Below are 20000 nucleotides of genomic sequence, written 5' to 3'. Positions count from 1 at the left end.
GATTTTCCCAGCGGTTCATTTCACTGACGTGCACAACCTTTATTCAAATAGTTGAAAATTAATTCATTAAAAAAACTGACCACATTGTATTTTTGATCTATACGGCCAAACCTCATTTGAAAGAATGTATTAAGAGTATATGACAGCCTTTTTAAAATGTTTATACAATTGGAATTTTACACAGCTGTGCAACCAAATAACTATTTACATCATGCCAGTCTGTTTGCGCAAATCAATTAAGCAGCAGGGAGACTATATAAGATCCCGTATTCTCAATATTAAATCAAAAAGACAAAAGACGTTGCCTTTTTTTTCCTTTTTTTTTCTACATTTTTATCCCACGATTTTGTAACCCAGTTTTCTTTTCACCCAGTGCCAACAGCACTATACCAACTGTGCCACCGTGCCCATCATACCTTTTAATTTCACACTAAAAACATGCTTGACAGGAACTGTAACCAAATTATGACCCGGTGCAGCCGTGCAGGCCAGTGCAAAAATAAATAATGGCCTACTGCAAATAGCGGCCTGGTTCCTTATAAACGCCCGGGGTCCAAATCCATTTAGCATATTAACAGCCCAGGGCTACTAATTTTGGATAAATACAGGTATGTTGACACAATATAAGTCTCATGAATTCCTGTTCTGTTCTTTAGCTACATAGAAGTGTCTATTTGTATGTCTCTAAATGTTTTGATGAATTGAACAATGTGGACCCTGTTGTAAACAAGTGTAATGCTTAATTGGGTCGTCCACTCACAGTTGACAGTCTTTTGTATTGAGTTTGTGCTTAAAATGTACTGTAAATTCTACAAACTGTTAATAAATATTTCAATCAATCAATCAATCAATCACATCTGCAGTGGATGGAGGTGGTCCCTCTATGGCACTAGGGGGTCTTCAACAGGGACTCTGGCGACCCCTATAGGGGACCCTCAGATATACTGCAGGGGCGACTTTTAACATTTATACCACTTATTGAAGGTGTTTTTTTGAGTGGTGCCTATACAACCAGCAATGTCCGTGCCTATGTGACTATACCTATGTGGCCATGAGCACGAGTGTATATGACTATATGTACCAGTAGGGGGCGCCAGAAACAGAGAGAGAGGGATATTGCTGCTGTGTTGCCTGCTAACCCATTTTGGTGTTAGCATCATGTTATGCTTTAGCTATTGAAAAATAGCAGATCTACAAGCTCATAGCGCGCCACCGAGTGTTGCGCTACGAGCTTGTAGGTCTGCTATTTTTTTAAACTGTCAGGATTTAAGACATTTTTAGAATCTGATCTCAGGTCAAAATGCATTAAAGAACCACCATTCTTCCGTGCGTTAGAATCTGATCTCAGGTCAGAATGGGTTAACAAGCTTGTTAATCAATCCAAAACTCCCTGTACACCTCACATGCTAGTGATTGGCCAGTTTCTTTAAGGGGTTAACAGAGTCAGTGCGGGTGCTGTGAGGGGGGGGGGGTTAACATCACTCACGTCTCCGTGACAAACCAGTGTCATACTCACCGGTAACGTGGCGTGCTGTACAGGGGTTCCCTACAGCAGGAGATAATGTACAGTGGTGAAACTGAACACATCAAAGAGCTATATAGGTTCTTATTAATAATGGGGATGAATTCATTCATTTGCACGTCAATAAAACAAAACAAGAATGATTTGAGATGAAATGTGCACACACTGGATTCCCGGGCCTGTTCTCTCCCGAGTCCCCCCCCCCGCCCAAGAAAAAACACCAGTTGCGTGAAAAGCCAAAAACAGTACGTTTCCGAGTGTTGCGCTGAATGTGGTGACCTATCAAATTCTGTGACCGGAGCTGTTCCGCCCGTCCAGAGCATGGGGAGCAATTAGCCCCTTCGCTATATCCCACCCCAAAAAGGAGATTGTCCAATGGCAATCCAAATAGTTCAGCAGCCGTTGCTATGCAGGTCAAGCTTTCGCCACCTCAGCTGTCAGTGTTGTTATTTTGCATGGCTGTGTTGTTGAACACATACACGGCTTAACGTGTAATGCCAACCCAGGTGATGGCATTAATACATTAATACTAACCGTGCAACATGAAAACTCCTGTCGGGTGGTCGTTAAAAGTTGATTAATCGCTCTGTCATTTCCTCGTATTTCTAGTTTATTTAAAGAATGTCATGCAAAATTGTCCAGTGCATAGCCTGCTGCAGGCCTGGTTGACTAGATTTAGATGACATTTTGATGCTCTTGCTACTGAAATGATCCGATTATTTATAGGGAGAAATCCTGTCATTTAACAGGTTTACTGGCACCTGCTGGACGCAAAGCCAACCTCAGACTGCAGAGGGCTCCAGAGGGCGACTTAGAGGGTGAACACAACAGGACGCAAAGCCAACCTCAGACTGCAGAGGGCTCCAGAGGGCCACTTAGAGGGGGAACACAACAGGACGGGATATCCCGTTGTGGGCGTCCATCTTTAATGCTAAATAAATAGCGTCGATGCTAGTGAGCTAAAATATAGCCATCCTTGCTCTAGAAAGCGCCAATGTTTACATCTAGAAAGTCTAGACCACCGGATAATCAGCAAAGACCTCAGAACATCAAACCACGGAGAGCTCCGTAGATTTCGAGCTATTCAGCTTTTAGTATAATGGGACGCGGAAAGGGGGGGCGAGGTTGCGCAACCTGGTCTAGGATCGCTAAAGAAGGAAAGGCCAAGCCAAAATAATAATGAAAAAATAGATCCGGTTTTGATATCAATAATAAAGCTTATCAGACGGATCATTCCGCCAGGAGCGGAAGGTAGTTAGATTCCTTATGGCGGAGCGTTACGTCACAAGCAGTGAGTCTGTTAACATGCATCTCTATGGAGGAGAAGGACAGCTTGCCCTGTCTCCTAGCTGCTAGCGTGCCTATTGGACAAGGACAGGTTGGGGAGGGACTTAGCGAAGGGCTAATTGCGGACCATGGGGGATCTCATCGGCTGTATTGTTGGACCAACAATACGGGAAATGATCCCTGGGTCGGCGGTTCAAATCCCGGCTCCTCCTGTCCACATGTCGAAGTGTCCTTGGGCAAGACACTGAACCCTACATTGCCTCCAATGAGTCGGTCGGTGTGAGCTCGCCACCATTGGTGTGTGAATGTGGGAAGTGAGGACGCTGGCGTCGACTGTTCGCCGCTTCACCTCCCAATGTATGAATAAATGAACCATTGGAAAGCGCTTTGAGCACTTGGAAAAGCGCTATCAAAATGCAATTCATTCATTAAAGTAGCCTACTAGGGACGTAAACTGGCGCTTTTCTCAACTCCTTCCCCCAAAAAAGCGTGTACTTTTTCCATCACTGATTCCGATTCTGTCAATGAAGACCACTGGGCGGTCTTTTATTGCTAAATTAGATCCGCCCCGGCGCTATGCCTTCGTTTATGTTGCTATAGAAGAGTACATAAACACATTTTCCACTCAGTGTCTTGCGTCAAAGTATTGCTTTTCTTCAGAACGCAGACGTGTAATAAGTGGGATAATGTACAGCGAGGTAGCTCTTAGAGGGAAGATAAACGCCTTCGGAAAGCTTCACCTTGAAGGGGATTATTGTTCTAATAATGACCACCTCGATGTATATTATCGCCCCTTACATTCTCTCTCTACTTAATAGAATGTCTCCATAGTGTACCTCTTCATAATATGTTCTCTACACATAATCTAATCTTTTTATAATGTAATTGTATCTTCATAACACAATCTCATCTCCCACAGACAAATGAGGTCCAATAAACTGTGGAAATATTCGACGTACACACGCACACACACACGCGCGCACACACACACACACACACACACACACACACACACACACACACACACACACAAACACGCACACGGATATATAAACAGCTTGTGGTGTGTCACATACTGTGACTGGACTACTTATGTGGTCATTTCAGCAGTACCAAAATGTGTGTGAGGAGAGGTCAGCCAACTTACAGTTCACTAAACATCTCTCTCTCTCTCTCTCTCTCTCTCTCTCTGTCACAGGCACGCACATACACACGGACGTCGGAAATACTGCTGTGTCATAGTGAGCGTTTGTGTGTGTGCGTGTGTGTGTGTGTGTGTGTGTGTGTGTGTGTGTGTGTGTGCGTGCGAGGAATGCAAGCGTTGGAGGCTGACATTGGCAGGGTTTTATGCAATCAAACTCCCCAAAGTCACAGCTATCCTTGGGTCTGCGTGTGTGTGCGCGCACAATGGCGTTTTTTTCTGGCCAGTCTGGCATACTGGCAGAACAGAAAGAAATAAATAAAATATACAAAATTAGACTTTACAGATGGGTGTTATTGTGCCATCTGTTTCACCTCCAACAGTAATTGGACCACAATGGAAACAGGTCCCCAGGACCGTTTTGCAATATGCTTTTAGCCTTAATATCTGACTGTACCACACACCATTTACATTTCTGATTAATACAGTATTCTACTGAATGGTCAATGAAGGTCATTCTTGCTGCGTTATTGCTGGACAGCACCCCAACTTAGTAAGTTTAGTTACTTACTTTAAAACTATAGGACTATGTTATGGTTATAATGTGCAGATCCGCTGAACTTATGATGCATAATGACCATCACTTATAATACTTAATAAAATTTTTAATAAGTTGTTATGCATACTTGCATACGAGTGTTATGTGTATTATACTGTAGTGCATTATGCATGTGATAATTAAGCATTATATAAAGTAGGCCTATTTATACTTTATACTTATATAAAGTGTTACTGGAATTCTTCTTGTTGGGAATGTGTTTGAAACAGTTTCCAGCGGTCCTCAAAGTGCGGTACATGGATGGATCACAGTTCATTGAGGGGATACCAAATCAACCCTTACTAGGTAGAGTTAGGAGGCTCTGTTAGATTAAAATATTTGAGAACCACTGCTTTATGATATTCATACAGTAGGCCTACATAGTAAAAAAAACAAATAATAAATTAACAAATTGCTGCCTGAGGAAAAGTTGTCATTCTCGAGACACGTTTCTTAGCAGTCTGTAAGGTTTTGAGCCAATGGTTTTTCCATGTGCCTAAACAAGTTAGTAAAATAGCTGTTCAAAGGCATTAAAACTGTTTTTTTGCATTATACAGTGGTCTCCCATCCTTTTTTTTTGCATTGGATTTTTGTCTCCTTAGGAGCCCCAGGGCTCTCCACTGTTATGTGGCTTTCATAGATATTACAAAATAACGGAGTATAGCTGCACACTCGTAGCTGCCGATGCCTTTACTGTCTCCTTCATTATTTGGTGTTGGCTGGCACCTCGCAAGGACCGCTTACCTTTGGTAACAGGATTCATACATAGCAGCCGTTTTAGAAAAGCAATAGGCCACGTGAGGCCGTGGTTTAACGTGTTTTAAGGCTAAGGTAGGTGGGAACAGGGACGGATTAAACCCCACGAGAGCCCCTGGGCCAGTATTTGGGCCCAGGGGACGCTAACCATTCAGGTTTTTTTTGTCTTTTCATCATCTTTTTTACCTACATTTAACACAATCAACAGCCAATGAAGATCCCCAGGAGCCCTTTTCAGGGCCTCAAACCCAGTACTGTGCAGTCCAGTTTCCCTGAAGGGACCCTGAGAGCCAAGGGCCCAACGGTCCAATGGCTAATTTGGCCCTGGGTGGGAAGCACTCCGCCCCGTGTCGTACAATGTCTCACTACCACGGGTCATCGTCATGTTGGCTTGTGGTGGGACATTTTTGTCTAAATTATTTTTTTGTTGACAGGACACTAATATTACCAGAAACACAAAGAGATAGGCCCAAATGACCATAACGTGTCTGTAATTCAGTTATCCTAGTACTAGCTACCTGAGTACTAGTGGACTCATAATGTGTCTGTAATTCAGTTTCAGTAATTCAGTGTCTGTAATTCAGTTGACCATAACGTGTCTGTAATTCAGTCATCCTAGTACTAGCTACCTGAGTACTAGTGGACTCATAATGTGCAATTGTGTAAATCAGTGTCATACATATTAGGAAGAAAACCTGGAGAATTGACACTCCATAATAGGTTATCGTGATCAAAAAATAAGAACATTACAATGGTGATGTAAAAAAAACCACTGCCTCTTGTGGCTTACGGGGTTGTTTTCTAACCCCCGTTCACCTCCGGTGGTTCCACGGGTCAAACTATCCAACCATTTAGATCCATAACATACTGATCTGCTTAAGAGGCCACAAGGCAGTGTGTGTGTGTGTGTGTGTGTGTGTGTGTGTGTGTGTGTGTGTGTGTGTCGGGGTCATGTACATGGCTACAGGAACACAGACAAAGCTTCTCAGGGGGGCTGGAGAACACTTAGCTCCACCACCTCATACCACCCAGGATAAGCTGTGCGTGTGTGTGTGTGTGTGTGTGTGTGTGTGTGTGTGTGTGTGTGTGTGTGTGTGTAAGAGCATCAGTAAACACATCCATGGGTCCAGACCCATAGCCAAAGAAGGAAACATGTACGACACGACACGACCCTAACCAGCTGACCCCTAAATGAGCCAAACCCCCCCCCATGTCAACGAGGCCCGTGTTGACAAGCTGATGCCAATGAGCTAAAGCTGATTGCCGTGTCCTGTGACATGGTCTGTTGACATGCATATTATAGGCACGTGGCACACTGTGATTCTTATACTGTACAGATGGGTGACAAATTAAAGGAAAATAAATGAATGCAGATTCTCCCATACAGGTGTACCTGTACGGTGTAATTAAGCAATGTTGTATTTTATTTTACGTTGTAAATGTCGGCTCACAAATTCAAGTAAAAGTGTCCATATGGGCTGGGCTTCCTCGGAAGCGTGACCATTAAATAAAAAAATATCAATCAATCGTGTATAAAAATGTTGAGCAGCCTGGACGATATATAAGTGTTGCTTCTCCCCAATTCTTTATCCTATTGAACGTCATTATTATTTTAATTTTTTTAAAGAAACTATTCAATATAGTCCATCTACAAACTATTTCTGAAATGTGTTATTCATATAGGTAAATCTATACTGTTTTGTCGCAGCAATAGCAGGTATTTGGTCAAATATAATGGTGAAATGTTCCATATTGCCCAGCCCCTAGAGCAGGCCCAGTTGACCTCCATTTTGGACGAAGATGACGAGAGTGAAAAAGGAACAGTAAGTGACTATACTGTACAAGAGGGCTTCGGACACAAACGCTGCTAAACAGGGCTAGTGTTTTGTTGTACACGTACACACACAACTCACACTCACGTGTCTCCAAACGCACACACACGTGTGGAGGGAAGCTAGCTACAGGCTCCAAAGACTTACATACCTCTTCAACGTTCCCAATGCTTTTCCCCTTCCCTGACTCCCCACGTGTTTTTCACACACTTAAGCCCTATATATACTTCTCCAACGACAAATAGCTTATATAGCCGCATCACGAGTCCACGTGCATTGACGAGTATGACCACAATGTTAATTTAAAGGTTCTCGTTAGATTAAATTAATGTCATGAAACCTTTAAGATAAATGACAAAAACGTATTTTTTAATGTCACAATCCCTTTAAAATGAACTATTCCTCTAATGTGGCAAGAAATGTTGGTTTTTTATTTAAATCTTTATCCCACGATTTTGTAACCCAGTTTTCTTTTCACCCAGTGTCAATTATCTAATGTAATCCTGGGCGCTACACTTCCTCTGCCAACCTGGGGGGGCAGCGGACTGACCTCATGCCTCCTTCTATGCATGAGGAGTCCAAGCTGCTTCTTTTCACCTGACAGAGGGGAATTTCCCCGGCCGGACGTAGCGCATGGAAGGGACACGTTATTCCGACCAGTTCCTTTCCCCTCCATCAGGCGCCCCGGATGGCCAGGGGGAGGTAGTTTTAGAGACCAGGATTACGGCATGTTTTTGTGAGGGTATCTACCCTAGGGGACACGGGGAGAACATGCAAACTCCACACAGAAAGGCCCTTTCGCCAACCCCTGCCTCGGGTATGGGTACTGATGACGCGGAGGAGGGAACACGCCGCCAGTGCCCACAGCGTCCCCAGCGGGAATCGAACCCAGGACCTTCTACCAACAGCACTACCAACTGTGCCACCGTGCCGCTCTAAAATTATTATTATTATTATAATTTCTGTTGTCCTCCGTTTTTTTTGTTTGTTTGTATGTTTTTGTTTTTGTTTTGTCTCGTTTTTGTTTTGTTATGTTTTGTTTTCTGTCTGTTTTGTTTGTTTTGTTGTATTTTTTCCCTTTTTATAGCTATTTTGAATATTAAAAGGGCTGGCATTATAAGCTGAGGCTTCTGCCAAACACTCCATTTTGGTCAAAAAAGAAAACCCTGAATACATTGTATAAGGCGTGTGTATTTTAAATGACCAATAAACTTGAACTTGAACTTGAAAATGCTCTGAATGTGTGTGTGTGTGTGTGTGCGTACTCACAGGCAGGTTGGTGAACACGCTGAAGGTGCTGGTCAGGAAGGTGGTCAGGTCTATCAGGTAGTCGCTGGGCGCCGACGCTCCGCCCCCGGACGCGCCCGCCGTCCAATCGTAGTCGGCCAGCTGCAGGAACTGGTCGATCTTGGCGTTCAGGTTGGTGTAGATCTCCGCCTCCGCCGCGTGGCGGGCGTCCTGAAGACGCAAGAACAACATTCAGGATTAAATAAGCTATCGACAACAAAAGGAAGAAAAACACAGTGGCCTTTCGCAGCCTGCCATAGCATTCCATAGTAGAGATGCTCCGGTAAAAAATAATGTTTGATGATTTGCCACGACAAGAGTTGGCTTTGTCCGCGGCGTAAACGTCTTTAAATAAATACTTTTTGAAATCATTTCCTGGGCCCTGGTAGGGGGCGGGACTGCGACACTCTATTCCATAGCATTGCAATGGAGACTCCATTACCCAGCAGCCCTGAGAAGCGAGCGTCAGTTGTTTTATTCCAGTCACATGATCCAAACGTATGACGTATCACAAAGTACCCGCGGAAAACCTTGTGAGTCTTAAAAGCCTAAATTGTAAATTGTAAGTAAACAAAAAAAGGAAAACCACGAGTTTTCCTGAGTTGTTATTATTATTGCGACCGAAGGTCGCAGTTAACTACAGTATTCATCGTGCATTTCCCGCCAGCGTGTCGGTGCCCAGGTCTCGTGACATCATCAGCAAGATGTCATAGTGTCCCGCTATTCCTATAAATGGAGTTCTGTGTGTCAGCCATGCCCAAATATGGAGTGCTGGGAATGTCAGAACAGGCCAGCTTAATGGAGGTCTGTGTCCGGCATGCCCAAATATGGGCATGGACGTTGTGAGGTGCAGAACAGGCCAGCTCCGTACTGTATATAGACCCTGGGGCAGGGGCCCTATTCAGAGCCATGGGCAGAGGCGTTTTTTGGGCGCTTCTGGACAACCGTGGGTCTGACAGACTCGACACCGGGCACTGCACTCCCTGTGGTAGTGTGGAGCGCGTGTGTGGAATTTGAAGTCGGCTGGGGCTAACGGTTCTCGAGTTACGTGGATTAACCCATTTTGGGTGTTAGCATTATGCTATGCTTTAGCTATTGAAAAATAGCAGATCTACAACCTCGTAGCGCGCCACCGAGTGGCGCGCTACGAGCTTGTAGGTCTGCTATTTTTGAAAAATCGAAGAACGACTGACACAGAAACATAGCTTTTTCAGAATACTTTCAGGGCATTTTTTAGAATCTGATCTCAGGTCAAAATGGGTTGAAGACGTACACACAGAGACTTGGTGCATTTACAGTCAGATTATTTTGCCAATGAGGTGCCAGACGGGTGTACAGTACCTTAAACGTGGAGGTTCCATACAGCTTGGTGGCGTTGGCCAGGTCGGGGGGGACGTTGGTGATGTTTGATATGAACTCCTCCAGGAAGTGGCAGCACTCCTCCAGGTGGGTGGTGTTGATGATCACCTGCACCAACTGCACACACACACACACACACACACACACGCACACACACACACACACACACACACACAAACACACACATAACGTGGGTGTATTACGGAGATGTTTGATATAACATGGGTATGTGCCAAGCGAGTGGCGTTAGTGAAAACCTGTCCAAAAATCGTTCCTTTTTCCGTTTCAAAGTTTCAATTAAAAGTGGTGAAAATAGCATTACCAAAAGTAAAAGTATCAATTATGCATTTGAAAATCTGAAAATATAAAAATGTTTAGAAAATCTACAAGCTCACAATGTGTCACATCGCAACGCATTGTGAGCTTGTAGATCGCCTATTTTCAAATGGCCCGAAATGTATATATATATATATATAGGGTAGTAACTATAGTAGCTAAAGTTTTTAAATAAACGTAGAGGAGTAAAAGTATATTTGCCTCTCTGAGATGTAGTGGAATGAAAGTAAAAGTATTGGAAATCGGAAATGCTCAAATAAAGTACAAGTATTACAAATACCTCAAAACTGTACTTAAGTACAGAATGTAAGTGAATGACTTTAGTTACTTAAACCAGTGACGGACGGTACCTCGGCCAGGCCAACGTTCTTCTTCTTGATGGCGTACTGCAGACAGTGACTCAGTGTTCTGGTCAGCAGCAGGTTGGTGGACTTGCGGATCATATCATCTATCTCTGTCGAGCTGCGCGCACGCACACACGCACACACGCACACACGCACACACACACACACACACACACACACACACACACACACACACACACACACACACACACACACACACACACACACACACACACACACACAAATGCACACACACACACACACACACACACACACACACACGTGCACACAAAATATCAGAGATCAGTTCTGAAACTTTGGTTTTAGAGACAAATTATACTAAATAGTTAGTTTAAAGGTATATTCAGTGATTTCACTCAAAAAACCGTAGGTTTCGTTTTTGGCTAGGTGGCAAAGCCTTTCATCCAATCAGGATAGAGAGCCAAAAACGAAACCTAAGGTTTTTTGACCCCCAGGGGTTAACTGGGGACAGGGAGGAACTCCTTATATGGTCAGCACACTCTATAGTAGAGAGGATTATCACAACAAAACAAAAAAATAAGTGATATTTGAATTAAGTGAAATCACTGAATATACCTTTAACTCAGAGTGTAAAAATGGAAGCGAATAGAACAGGGGTTAGGACCCAGGGACCACCCTTCTGACTAAGAGAGCAACCTGGGGACCACCACTATTGTGTTGGGTACCCGACTACCCGTCCTAGATCTCGCGAGATCTCCCACAATAGGAGTGTCTGTCCGCATCACACAAATAAAATATATAAAAAAAACAATTGAGCATGTGGAGATTTACCATAATCACAATAATCCTTAACCCATTCTGGACGGGGACCCGTTTTGGTGTTTTAACTATAAGCATTACGTTATAATTTTTTTTTTACAATTTACGTGAAAATGTGGCACAAATCTTTTTTTTTTTTTTTTAAGATATTTTTTTGCGGCTTACGCCTTTTATTGATTTTTGAAGGGACAGACAGTAGGCTGACAGGAAACGGGAGAGAGATTGGGGGATGACATGCAGTAAAGGCCGTGTCGGGTCCGGGAGTCGAACCCGCGGCACACTGCCCAGACCGTTACGCTACGGCCTGGGCCTAAAATCTTTTAATATAATATTCTTTCAGAAGACTTTTTTTTTTTTTTTTTTTTTGACGTCAGGCAAAAATGGGTTAATCATATTCCATCATATTCAAGGGCTTTCAGAGAGGAATGGTACTCCAGACTCTCAGAGAGGGTGCAGGTGTGTGAGCGTGTTCGTTATACAGTATATACATCAAGGCAATTACTGTATGTTTCTGCACTGCCCTGTCAAATACAGTATGGGTACATCTGGCTTTTGTTCAAGCCGTTGTCCATAACTATGCTATATACATTTGGCTGGTTGTGTATATGAAACACTTTAGTGTTTTTATAAATAAAGCACTTTTAAATTGAAGATGAAAACTAGGAGCCGTGGGCAGCCATTCTACGGCGCTCGGGAGCTGTTAGCGGCGGGAACCCCTTTTGGTGTTAGCACTATGTTATGCTTTAGCTTTTGAAAAATAGCAGACCTACAAGCTCGTAGCTATGAGCTTGTAGATCTGCTATTTTTGAAAAATCGAGAGCGACTGACATATAAGACATTTTTTAGAATCTGATCTCAGGTCAGAATGGAAAACTGTCAGGATGTAGAAGACATTTTTTAGAATCTGATCTCGGGTCAGAATGGAAAACTGTCAGGATGTAGAAGATATTTTATAGAATCTGATCCCAGGTCAGAATGGGTTAATACGAGTCTTGCTCATGGACACACTTGGACACATTGTGCTGACCTGGCCTGAAATCCTACACTCACCATCGGGGCTCACTATAACCACTCAGCTATGGTCGCCCCCGATAGATAATAGACTGAATGTGAACACACGCACGTGCACACATACACACACACACACACACACACACACAGGTCAAATACACATCACCCAGGGAGGAGAGAGATCACTTTATCTCTCTCCCACTGTGGAATGAGTAAGATGGCTGTGTGTGTGTGTGTGTGTGTGTGTGTGTGTGTGTGTGTGTGTGTGTGTGTGTGTGTGTGTGTGTGTGTGTTCTATGGAGTCCTGTGGGTAACAAACACATTCCAACCAAATCGGTAAATTGTCTGCGTTTGGAATGCACACACACACACACACACACGAGGGGGGAAAGTAGCAGATTCCAGGTCTCTGTCCAACAAGCGAAGGAATTCAAGAAACGTTCTGATGATTCAGGAGAGAGAGAAAATAGAGAAGTGAATAAGATTCAGCGAGCGCACACACACACACACACACACACACACACACACACACACACACACACACACACACACACACACACACACACACACACACACACACACACACACACACACACACACACACACACACACACACACACACACACACACACAACCCAAAATATGTCTAACATTCTGAATCGAGCTCGTCAATGAATGATATTCCATGTTTTTAAAAGACAAATTGACTTCCTTTATCATCCCCCCCCCATAATTTTCCTCCAACCAAACCGCGCGTGGTTGTGCGGTTTGGAACCGTCTCCATAGCAACCCGCGGGACGGACTTAAGTCGAGAGACGATGGTCGGAGACGATGCTTTTTTTTAAACTTCAAGGTCAAGTATTCTGGTCGGGCTCCGGGTTCGTAATCCCCCCCCCCCCCTCCCCCCAGACGCATCGGGGCCACCCCCGCCAATTATCACGTCAATCAGCATACGACGGTTCAGCTGGGAGGGTCGTACACCGCCACGCTATGGCCCAGAGTCACATACGGAGTAGCCTCGATACCCAGGCTTTCATTTCGTCTGCGCGAAAGATGAAAGCCTGGAAAAAGCTGTGGGCTGAACCAGTCTAAAAGTGGGAGTCAACCCTTCCGCGTAGGCGTCGCTCTAAATGATGTGACGTAGCGCTGCACTAGGGGGGAGAGGCGGGGCCGGGGGTGACGGACAGATCGATGAGATCCAATCAGGGTGCGCGTTTTTCTGAGCCGCGGCCCTCCCATCTAGGCCAGAAATGTCTCTGCTTAGGTCAGGCTACATACGGAGCAAAAAGTTCCACTTTCTGTGCAGTGTTGTTTTTGGCAGCAAATTTTGATTTTAGTTTTAGTCATAGTCTCTTGAATTGTTTTAATTTAGTTTTAGTCACATTTTAGTCAGATTTTAGTCGACTAAATCTACAGCTGATTTAGTGTCTACAGCTGATAACATGTATTTTGGCTGGCCTTGATGCCGTCGTAATGACGGATGACGGATTGACTGATTCTCAGCACATTCACTCAAGCACTGTACTTGTAGTACAATGTTGAGATATTTGTACTTTACTCGAGTATTTCCAATACTTTTACTTCTACTCCACCACATCTCAAGAGGCAAACACTGCACTTTAGTTTTTACTAGGTATTTTGATTATTATTATTATTATTACAAAACATACAATAACCACTTTTGGGGCGGGAACCCCTTTTGGTGTTAGCATCATGTTATGATTTAGCTATTCTAAGGAAAGAAAAAGAAAGAAAAATCTAAGGACGACTGACATAGAAACATAGGCTTTTTCAGAAAACTGTCAGGATGTAGAAGACGTTTTTAGAATCTGATCTCAGGTCAGAATGGGTTAAAGGGGGAAAAGGGAGCCTACAGGACAAACCCCTGGAGAAGTATGAAGAGTTGGAGTTGTTAATTGAGTCGTCAGTGGATCAATTCAACAGTCATTTATTCGTCCCGTAAAATGTAATAATCCAATTATTATAATGACTCTAAGACATATAATCATGGGATTATATGACAGACCTGAGACCTTGGGAAAATGTTTCAGGGACCACAGTCACGCAATTCTGCTCCGCTTCACTTTGAACATGGACGTGCACGTGCACACACACTCACACACACACCAGTGTACGGCTCGATAATGAGGCTTTTCATTTGTTATGTAATGAATTAATTAAACGGCTTAATTAAGTTAATACCAATGCTTCTGTTGCTTGATTTATCGGTGTGGGGCTTCGTTTTCCTCGGTTCGGCCTCAGTGGCTTTTTGGTGGAACTTCTTCTATCGCTTGTGTTTTGGGGTCTGAGGTTATTATTGGCACATGGTAATACGCAGAGGACCACCACAACATATTACTGCAGTGTACAACACGCTATCACTTTGCATGGACACTTATTTTCACTGCTACACGCCATTAGACCAGCGGGACGTTATCCCATTCTGACCCGAGATCAGATTGTAAAAAGGTCTTCTACATCCTGACAGTTTTCTGAAAAAGCTATGTTTCTATGTCAGTCGTTCTTCGATTTTTCAAAAATAGCAGACCTACAAGCTCGTAGCGCACCACCGATCTGCCATTTTTTTATAGCTAAAGCATAACATGATGCCAACACCAAAAGGGGTTTGTGGGTCTGCTTCTTCGCCAGGAAAGGAGCCAGCTTAGGCGGGTTCGGGGCATCTGGTTAGGATGCCTCTCGGGCGTCTCCCTATAGGGAGGTCCTCGACGCACGTCCCACTGGGAGGAGACCCCCGGGGGAAGAAGACCCAAGGCTCAGACGGAGAAAACACATCGCCTTGGATCGTCTCGGGATCCCCCCCCCCCCCCCCCCCCCCCCAGGAGGAAGTCACTGATGTTGCGAGGGAAGTCTGGAGCTCTTTGGTGGAGCTGTTGCCCCCGCGACCCGACTATGGATAAACGGTTGGAGATGGATGGATGGATGGATGGATAGTAGGCTATCACTAGCTGACAGCCTGTCACCAACACCCCACCAGACCCCCTAGACAGCGGGCTCACTGCGGAAAACTGAAAAAAATCGACCTGGTCCGAAACGTCTTTATACAGACAAAATATTCGTCGGCAGTGTGCAGCAAACGTGAAAGGGTTGAATTTTCTCTTTTTATGTCCTCCGACATTAGCTCCGATATTCGGCCGAAAACACATACCAGTGTGCAAATATACCTTAAGCCTGACCTCACTGTCGGGACTTTGGAATGATGGTCTGTTAGACCAATGGGCAGCCACCATATACTAAAACAGTGGTTCCCAAGTGGGCCAGGGGAACTTAAGGCAGTTCCAGGGGGTCCACAGCTAAATGATAGTTTGGAACCAAATGGACCCTTATGGGTCTGTAACTCTGACAGTGTACAAATGGAACCAAATGGACCCTTATGGGTCTGTAACTCTGAGAGTACAAATGGAACCAAATGGACCCTTATGGGTCTGTAACTCTGAGTGTACAAATGGAACAAAATGGACCCTTACAGGTCTGTAACTCTGAGAGTGTACAAATGGAACCAAATGGACCATAATGGGTATATTTGGTTCCATTTGTACACTCTCAGAGTTAAATTAACATTGATTTTACAATATAAATTGGGGGTCCCAGAGATAGAAACGCCATTCAATGGGGGTCCGTATAGACTAATGCATGTCAAACTGGGGGGTCATTGAAATTAAACTGGTTGACAATCACTGCTAGAGCCGTGAAAATCTTCTCTCGTGGGGGTCCCTGGCATGTCTCTTCAAATGGGCTAATTAGTGTCAATCTAGGGGTCCTTAACATGAAAAAGGAGTTTCCTCTGGGGTTTGGAAGCCTCTTGAGCTGCAAAACAGTGACATCTGCTGGCAAATCCCATTGACATGTATGGGATTTGCAGGCTGTGACATCACAAACAGCAGGGAAATCAGAGCACTTGTTTGAGCCAGAAAAGACCACAGAAAATCTACTGAATGCTAAAAGTTCAGGGTTTTTTGGGTGCAATTGAGCTCAGAAAACCCCAAAAAATGTAGAGAAAAATACAAAAACCTTTTTGTTTTCATACGTCACGATCCCTTTAACAAAACTGCTTTATTGAAATGAGCTAAGAGTTCATTTCTTATAGGGCTTAAGTGGTTAACCCATTCTGAACGGGCACCCATTTTGGTGTTAGCATCATGTTATGCTTTAGCTATTGAAAAAATAGCAGATCTACAAGCTCATAGCTCATAGCTCAGAACGACTGACATTTTTAGAATCTGATCTCAGGTCAGAATGGGTTAATCAGACCAGTGTGTGTCCAGTGCAAACCTCGTATGAATCTGATCTCAGGTCAGACTGGGTTAAAGAAATGTCATCCTACGAATCAAACCCAGAGCACACGGCCAATTGTGTTCTTTGGAGGGTTCGGGGGCCAAACCAACCGGAGGCACCACAGGGGAGCCACCCCCCACCCCCCCCCCCCCCCCCCCCCTCTGTCTCCATGGTGTCGGTCAGGAACTATAGCCATGCAGCCTCCTAAACCCCCCCCCCACCCCACCCCACATCAACTTACTGGGTACAGTTTAATGGTAATGATGACCGACGGTCTTTCTCTGTTGGTAAACACACAACGCATTGCACTACACAACGAAACACATTTCACACACACACACACACACACACACACCACAGACATGTGAGGCTTCAAGGCACGCACACACACGCACGCACACACAAACCAAAATAGTAATAGTTTTGGAACAATGTATGACAAGAGTTATGTTACCACACAATGGAAACAAACTGCGGTCATCTATCTGCCACTGTGTGTGTGTGTGTGTGTGTGTGTGTGTGTGTGTCTGTGTGAGTGAGTGCGTGCGTGCGTGGCTCTCCACGGATGTACATTTGCACATTTTTTGTGTCTGCTGACAATGTGGAAGTTCGATGAAATGCGCTGGTATTTGGCGCGCACGTCGCGTGCGTTTGCAGAGGAGTTCGGTATGTGTGTGCGTGCGTCTGTGTGTGTGTGTGTGCGTGTGTGTGTACAGTGGCAAGCAACTGGAGTTCCTTCCATATTTGCGCTCCTCAGCGAAGGCTGTCCCCGAAACACGAAACCTTCCAACTCCTAAAATGCCGAGTCAGGGAAAATGTCTCTATGTTTACTGAACCATGTCTTCCAGTCCCCATGAATTCTCATTGGCTGAGACCTGCTGTCAAATCAATATCTGTAAATGCACCAAGTCTCTGTACGTGTGTGTGTGTGTGTATGTCTGTCTGTAACCCACGTAACTCGAGAATCCGTTCGCCACCGTCGACTTCAAATTCGGCACACGTCGTGCAGTGCCCGGTGTCGAGTCGGTCGGACCCACGGTTGTACAGAACAGCCACAAAAAGCCTCTGGGCCCGGGGCTCTGGACCTGATCACCCCTATATCTCCATATATGGAGCTGGCCTTCTCTGACATCAAATCACTCCATATATTTGGTCATGCCCGACACAGAACTCCATAATAATATATGGAGTTCTTCCTATATATTATAGGAAGAAAGGGACACAGAGAGACAGATCCAGAAATCTCCATATATGGGCATAAAGGGACACAGACAGATGTGTGGAACGGGTACTCTGACGCGGTATACAGATGGGTGGAACGGGTACTCTGACGAGGTATACAGATGGGTGGAACGGGGACTCTGACGCGGGATACAGATGGGTGGAACGGGTACTCTGACGAGGTATACAGATGGGTGGAACGGGGACTCTGACGCGGTATACAGATGGGTGGAACGGGTACTCTGACGCGGGATACAGATGGGTGGAACGGGTACTCTGACGCGGGATACAGATGGGTGGAACGGGTACTCTGACGCGGTATACAACTGGTATTGCATAGCCGGGGGGTAGAGCATGGATCCAAGCAAAGTTCCATCGTTACCCAATCTGCTCTACAGCCGGGCACCGGTCTATAGTACTTGATAAACACACACCTGGACTGCATGTTTAATCAGTATGGTACTGTGCCAACGTTTTAGTTTACAATATTCACTGTTAAGTTCCAGAGGAATATCACTGATACTCAGTGCACTGAGCGACACGCAGCCACTCTATACATCTCCGTACGAGGGTGTATTACCGGATTTGGCCGCGGAGCAGACCGTCGGCCATTACCATCGGTGAAAGTCACGTTTTTTTCTTACAGATGCGCCGATGGCAGTCAACCCATTTTGACCCGACGTAAAAAAATAAAATAAAAATAAAGTCTTCTGAAAGAATAATATGCTCAAAGATCTGTGCCAGCATTTTTACGATTTTTCAAAAATAGCAGACCTACAAGCTCGTAGCGCACCACTCGGTGGCGCGCTATGAGCTTGTAGATCTGCTATTTTTCAGTAGCTAAAGCATAACATAATGCTAACACCAAAAGGGGTTCCCGCACCCAAAAAGGGTTAACAAGGAAAACAAGGCAAATTATATACAATAATTCTTTGTATAGAAGCCACCTGCAGGGCCCTTTCCTGCCGTGCTGTGAGCATCCATGTTTCAGCCCCATTACCGTCTCCACTATAGCTATGAGCATGCCGCCTCTCGAGGTCTTCTCCCCCATGTCAGATTTCCACACTCTCCTCATTCCCATTCCAGGCCATTCCTGGCCAAGTGCCCTACGGACCTTTTAGTGATTCAGTTTGTTGTTTTTTGCTACGCCAAGGTAAAGAAAAGCAGACATTTTTCGAGGTTTTTACAAATGATTTCAAACCAAAAGGCAGATACTGCAATTCACACGGGAACGGTGTGGCTATACTATACAATGTAGATCTGGGTCATCACGAGGCCCTGCCAGTGACGTATGCATGACTCCACATTTTGGGCAATGTTTGACTGCAGTCAGAGCACTGTTCCTGCCATGTGCACGCTTGTGGTGGTGGTGGTGATAGGATTAGCAGTATTTTTGTCGTTCCAGTCCATCTTGTCGATACTCCCAGGCAGGGCCGTGACATGGACACATGGGCATGACCTTGATTGAGCACTATTGACGTCCATTATTAAAAACCAGTAAGACACCAGAGGGCGAGAAATAGGTGCTGGGAATGCCCATATATGGACTTTTTTCTTATTATTTAAGTGTTTGGGCCGTGTAGGGAGTAAAATGTGTGCTAGTTAGTAAGGCCAGGTGGGGCCTCAGTATAACATTTATAACGTGTAGGGAGTAAAATGTGTGCTAGTTAGTAAGGCCAGGTGGGGCCTCAGTATAACATTTAACTGTGTAGGGAGTAAAATGTGTGCTAGTTAGTAAGGCCAGGTGGGGCCTCAGTATAACATTTAACATGTAGGGAGTAAAATGTGTGCTAGTTAGTAAGGCCAGGTGGGGCCTCAGTATAACATTTAACATGTAGGGAGTAAAATGTGTGCTAGTTAGTAAGGCCAGGTGGGGCCTCAGTATAACATTTATAACATGTAGGGAGTAAAATGTGTGCTAGTTAGTAAGGCCAGGTGGGGCCTCAGTATAACATTTAACATGTAGGGAGTAAAATGTGTGCTAGTTAGTAAGGCCAGGTGGGGCCTCAGTATAACATTTATAACATGTAGGGAGTAAAATGTGTGCTAGTTAGTAAGGCCAGGTGGGGCCTCAGTATAACATTTATAACGATGTAGGGAGTAAAATGTGTGCTAGTTAGTAAGGCCAGGTGGGGCCTCAGTATAACATTTATAACGTGTAGGGAGTAAAATGTGTGCTAGTTAGTAAGGCCAGGTGGGGCCTCAGTATAAC

The 20000-nt window shown here is 44.6% G+C and overlaps 1 protein-coding gene across 1 annotated transcript in view; it reads right to left on the bottom strand.

Moving 5' to 3' along the window:
- exoc6b (exocyst complex component 6B) overlaps positions 1-20000 on the bottom strand; it is a 132998-nt gene that overhangs the window by 16500 nt on the left and 96498 nt on the right. Inside the window, exons 16-18 of the mRNA XM_083788736.1 lie at positions 10469-10580; positions 9765-9899; positions 8406-8594 (exon numbers count right to left, since the gene is read on the bottom strand). Coding sequence (XP_083644862.1) covers positions 8406-8594; positions 9765-9899; positions 10469-10580 — 436 coding nt within the window. The remainder of the gene's footprint in view (positions 1-8405; positions 8595-9764; positions 9900-10468; positions 10581-20000) is intronic.

The sequence above is a fragment of the Protomyctophum parallelum genome, assembly GCF_964188405.1.
Source record: "Protomyctophum parallelum genome assembly, chromosome: 18".
Lineage (NCBI taxonomy): Eukaryota > Metazoa > Chordata > Actinopteri > Myctophiformes > Myctophidae > Protomyctophum > Protomyctophum parallelum.
Note: the sequence above shows the minus strand (reverse complement) of the source record. Positions and strands in the feature narration are given on the sequence as shown.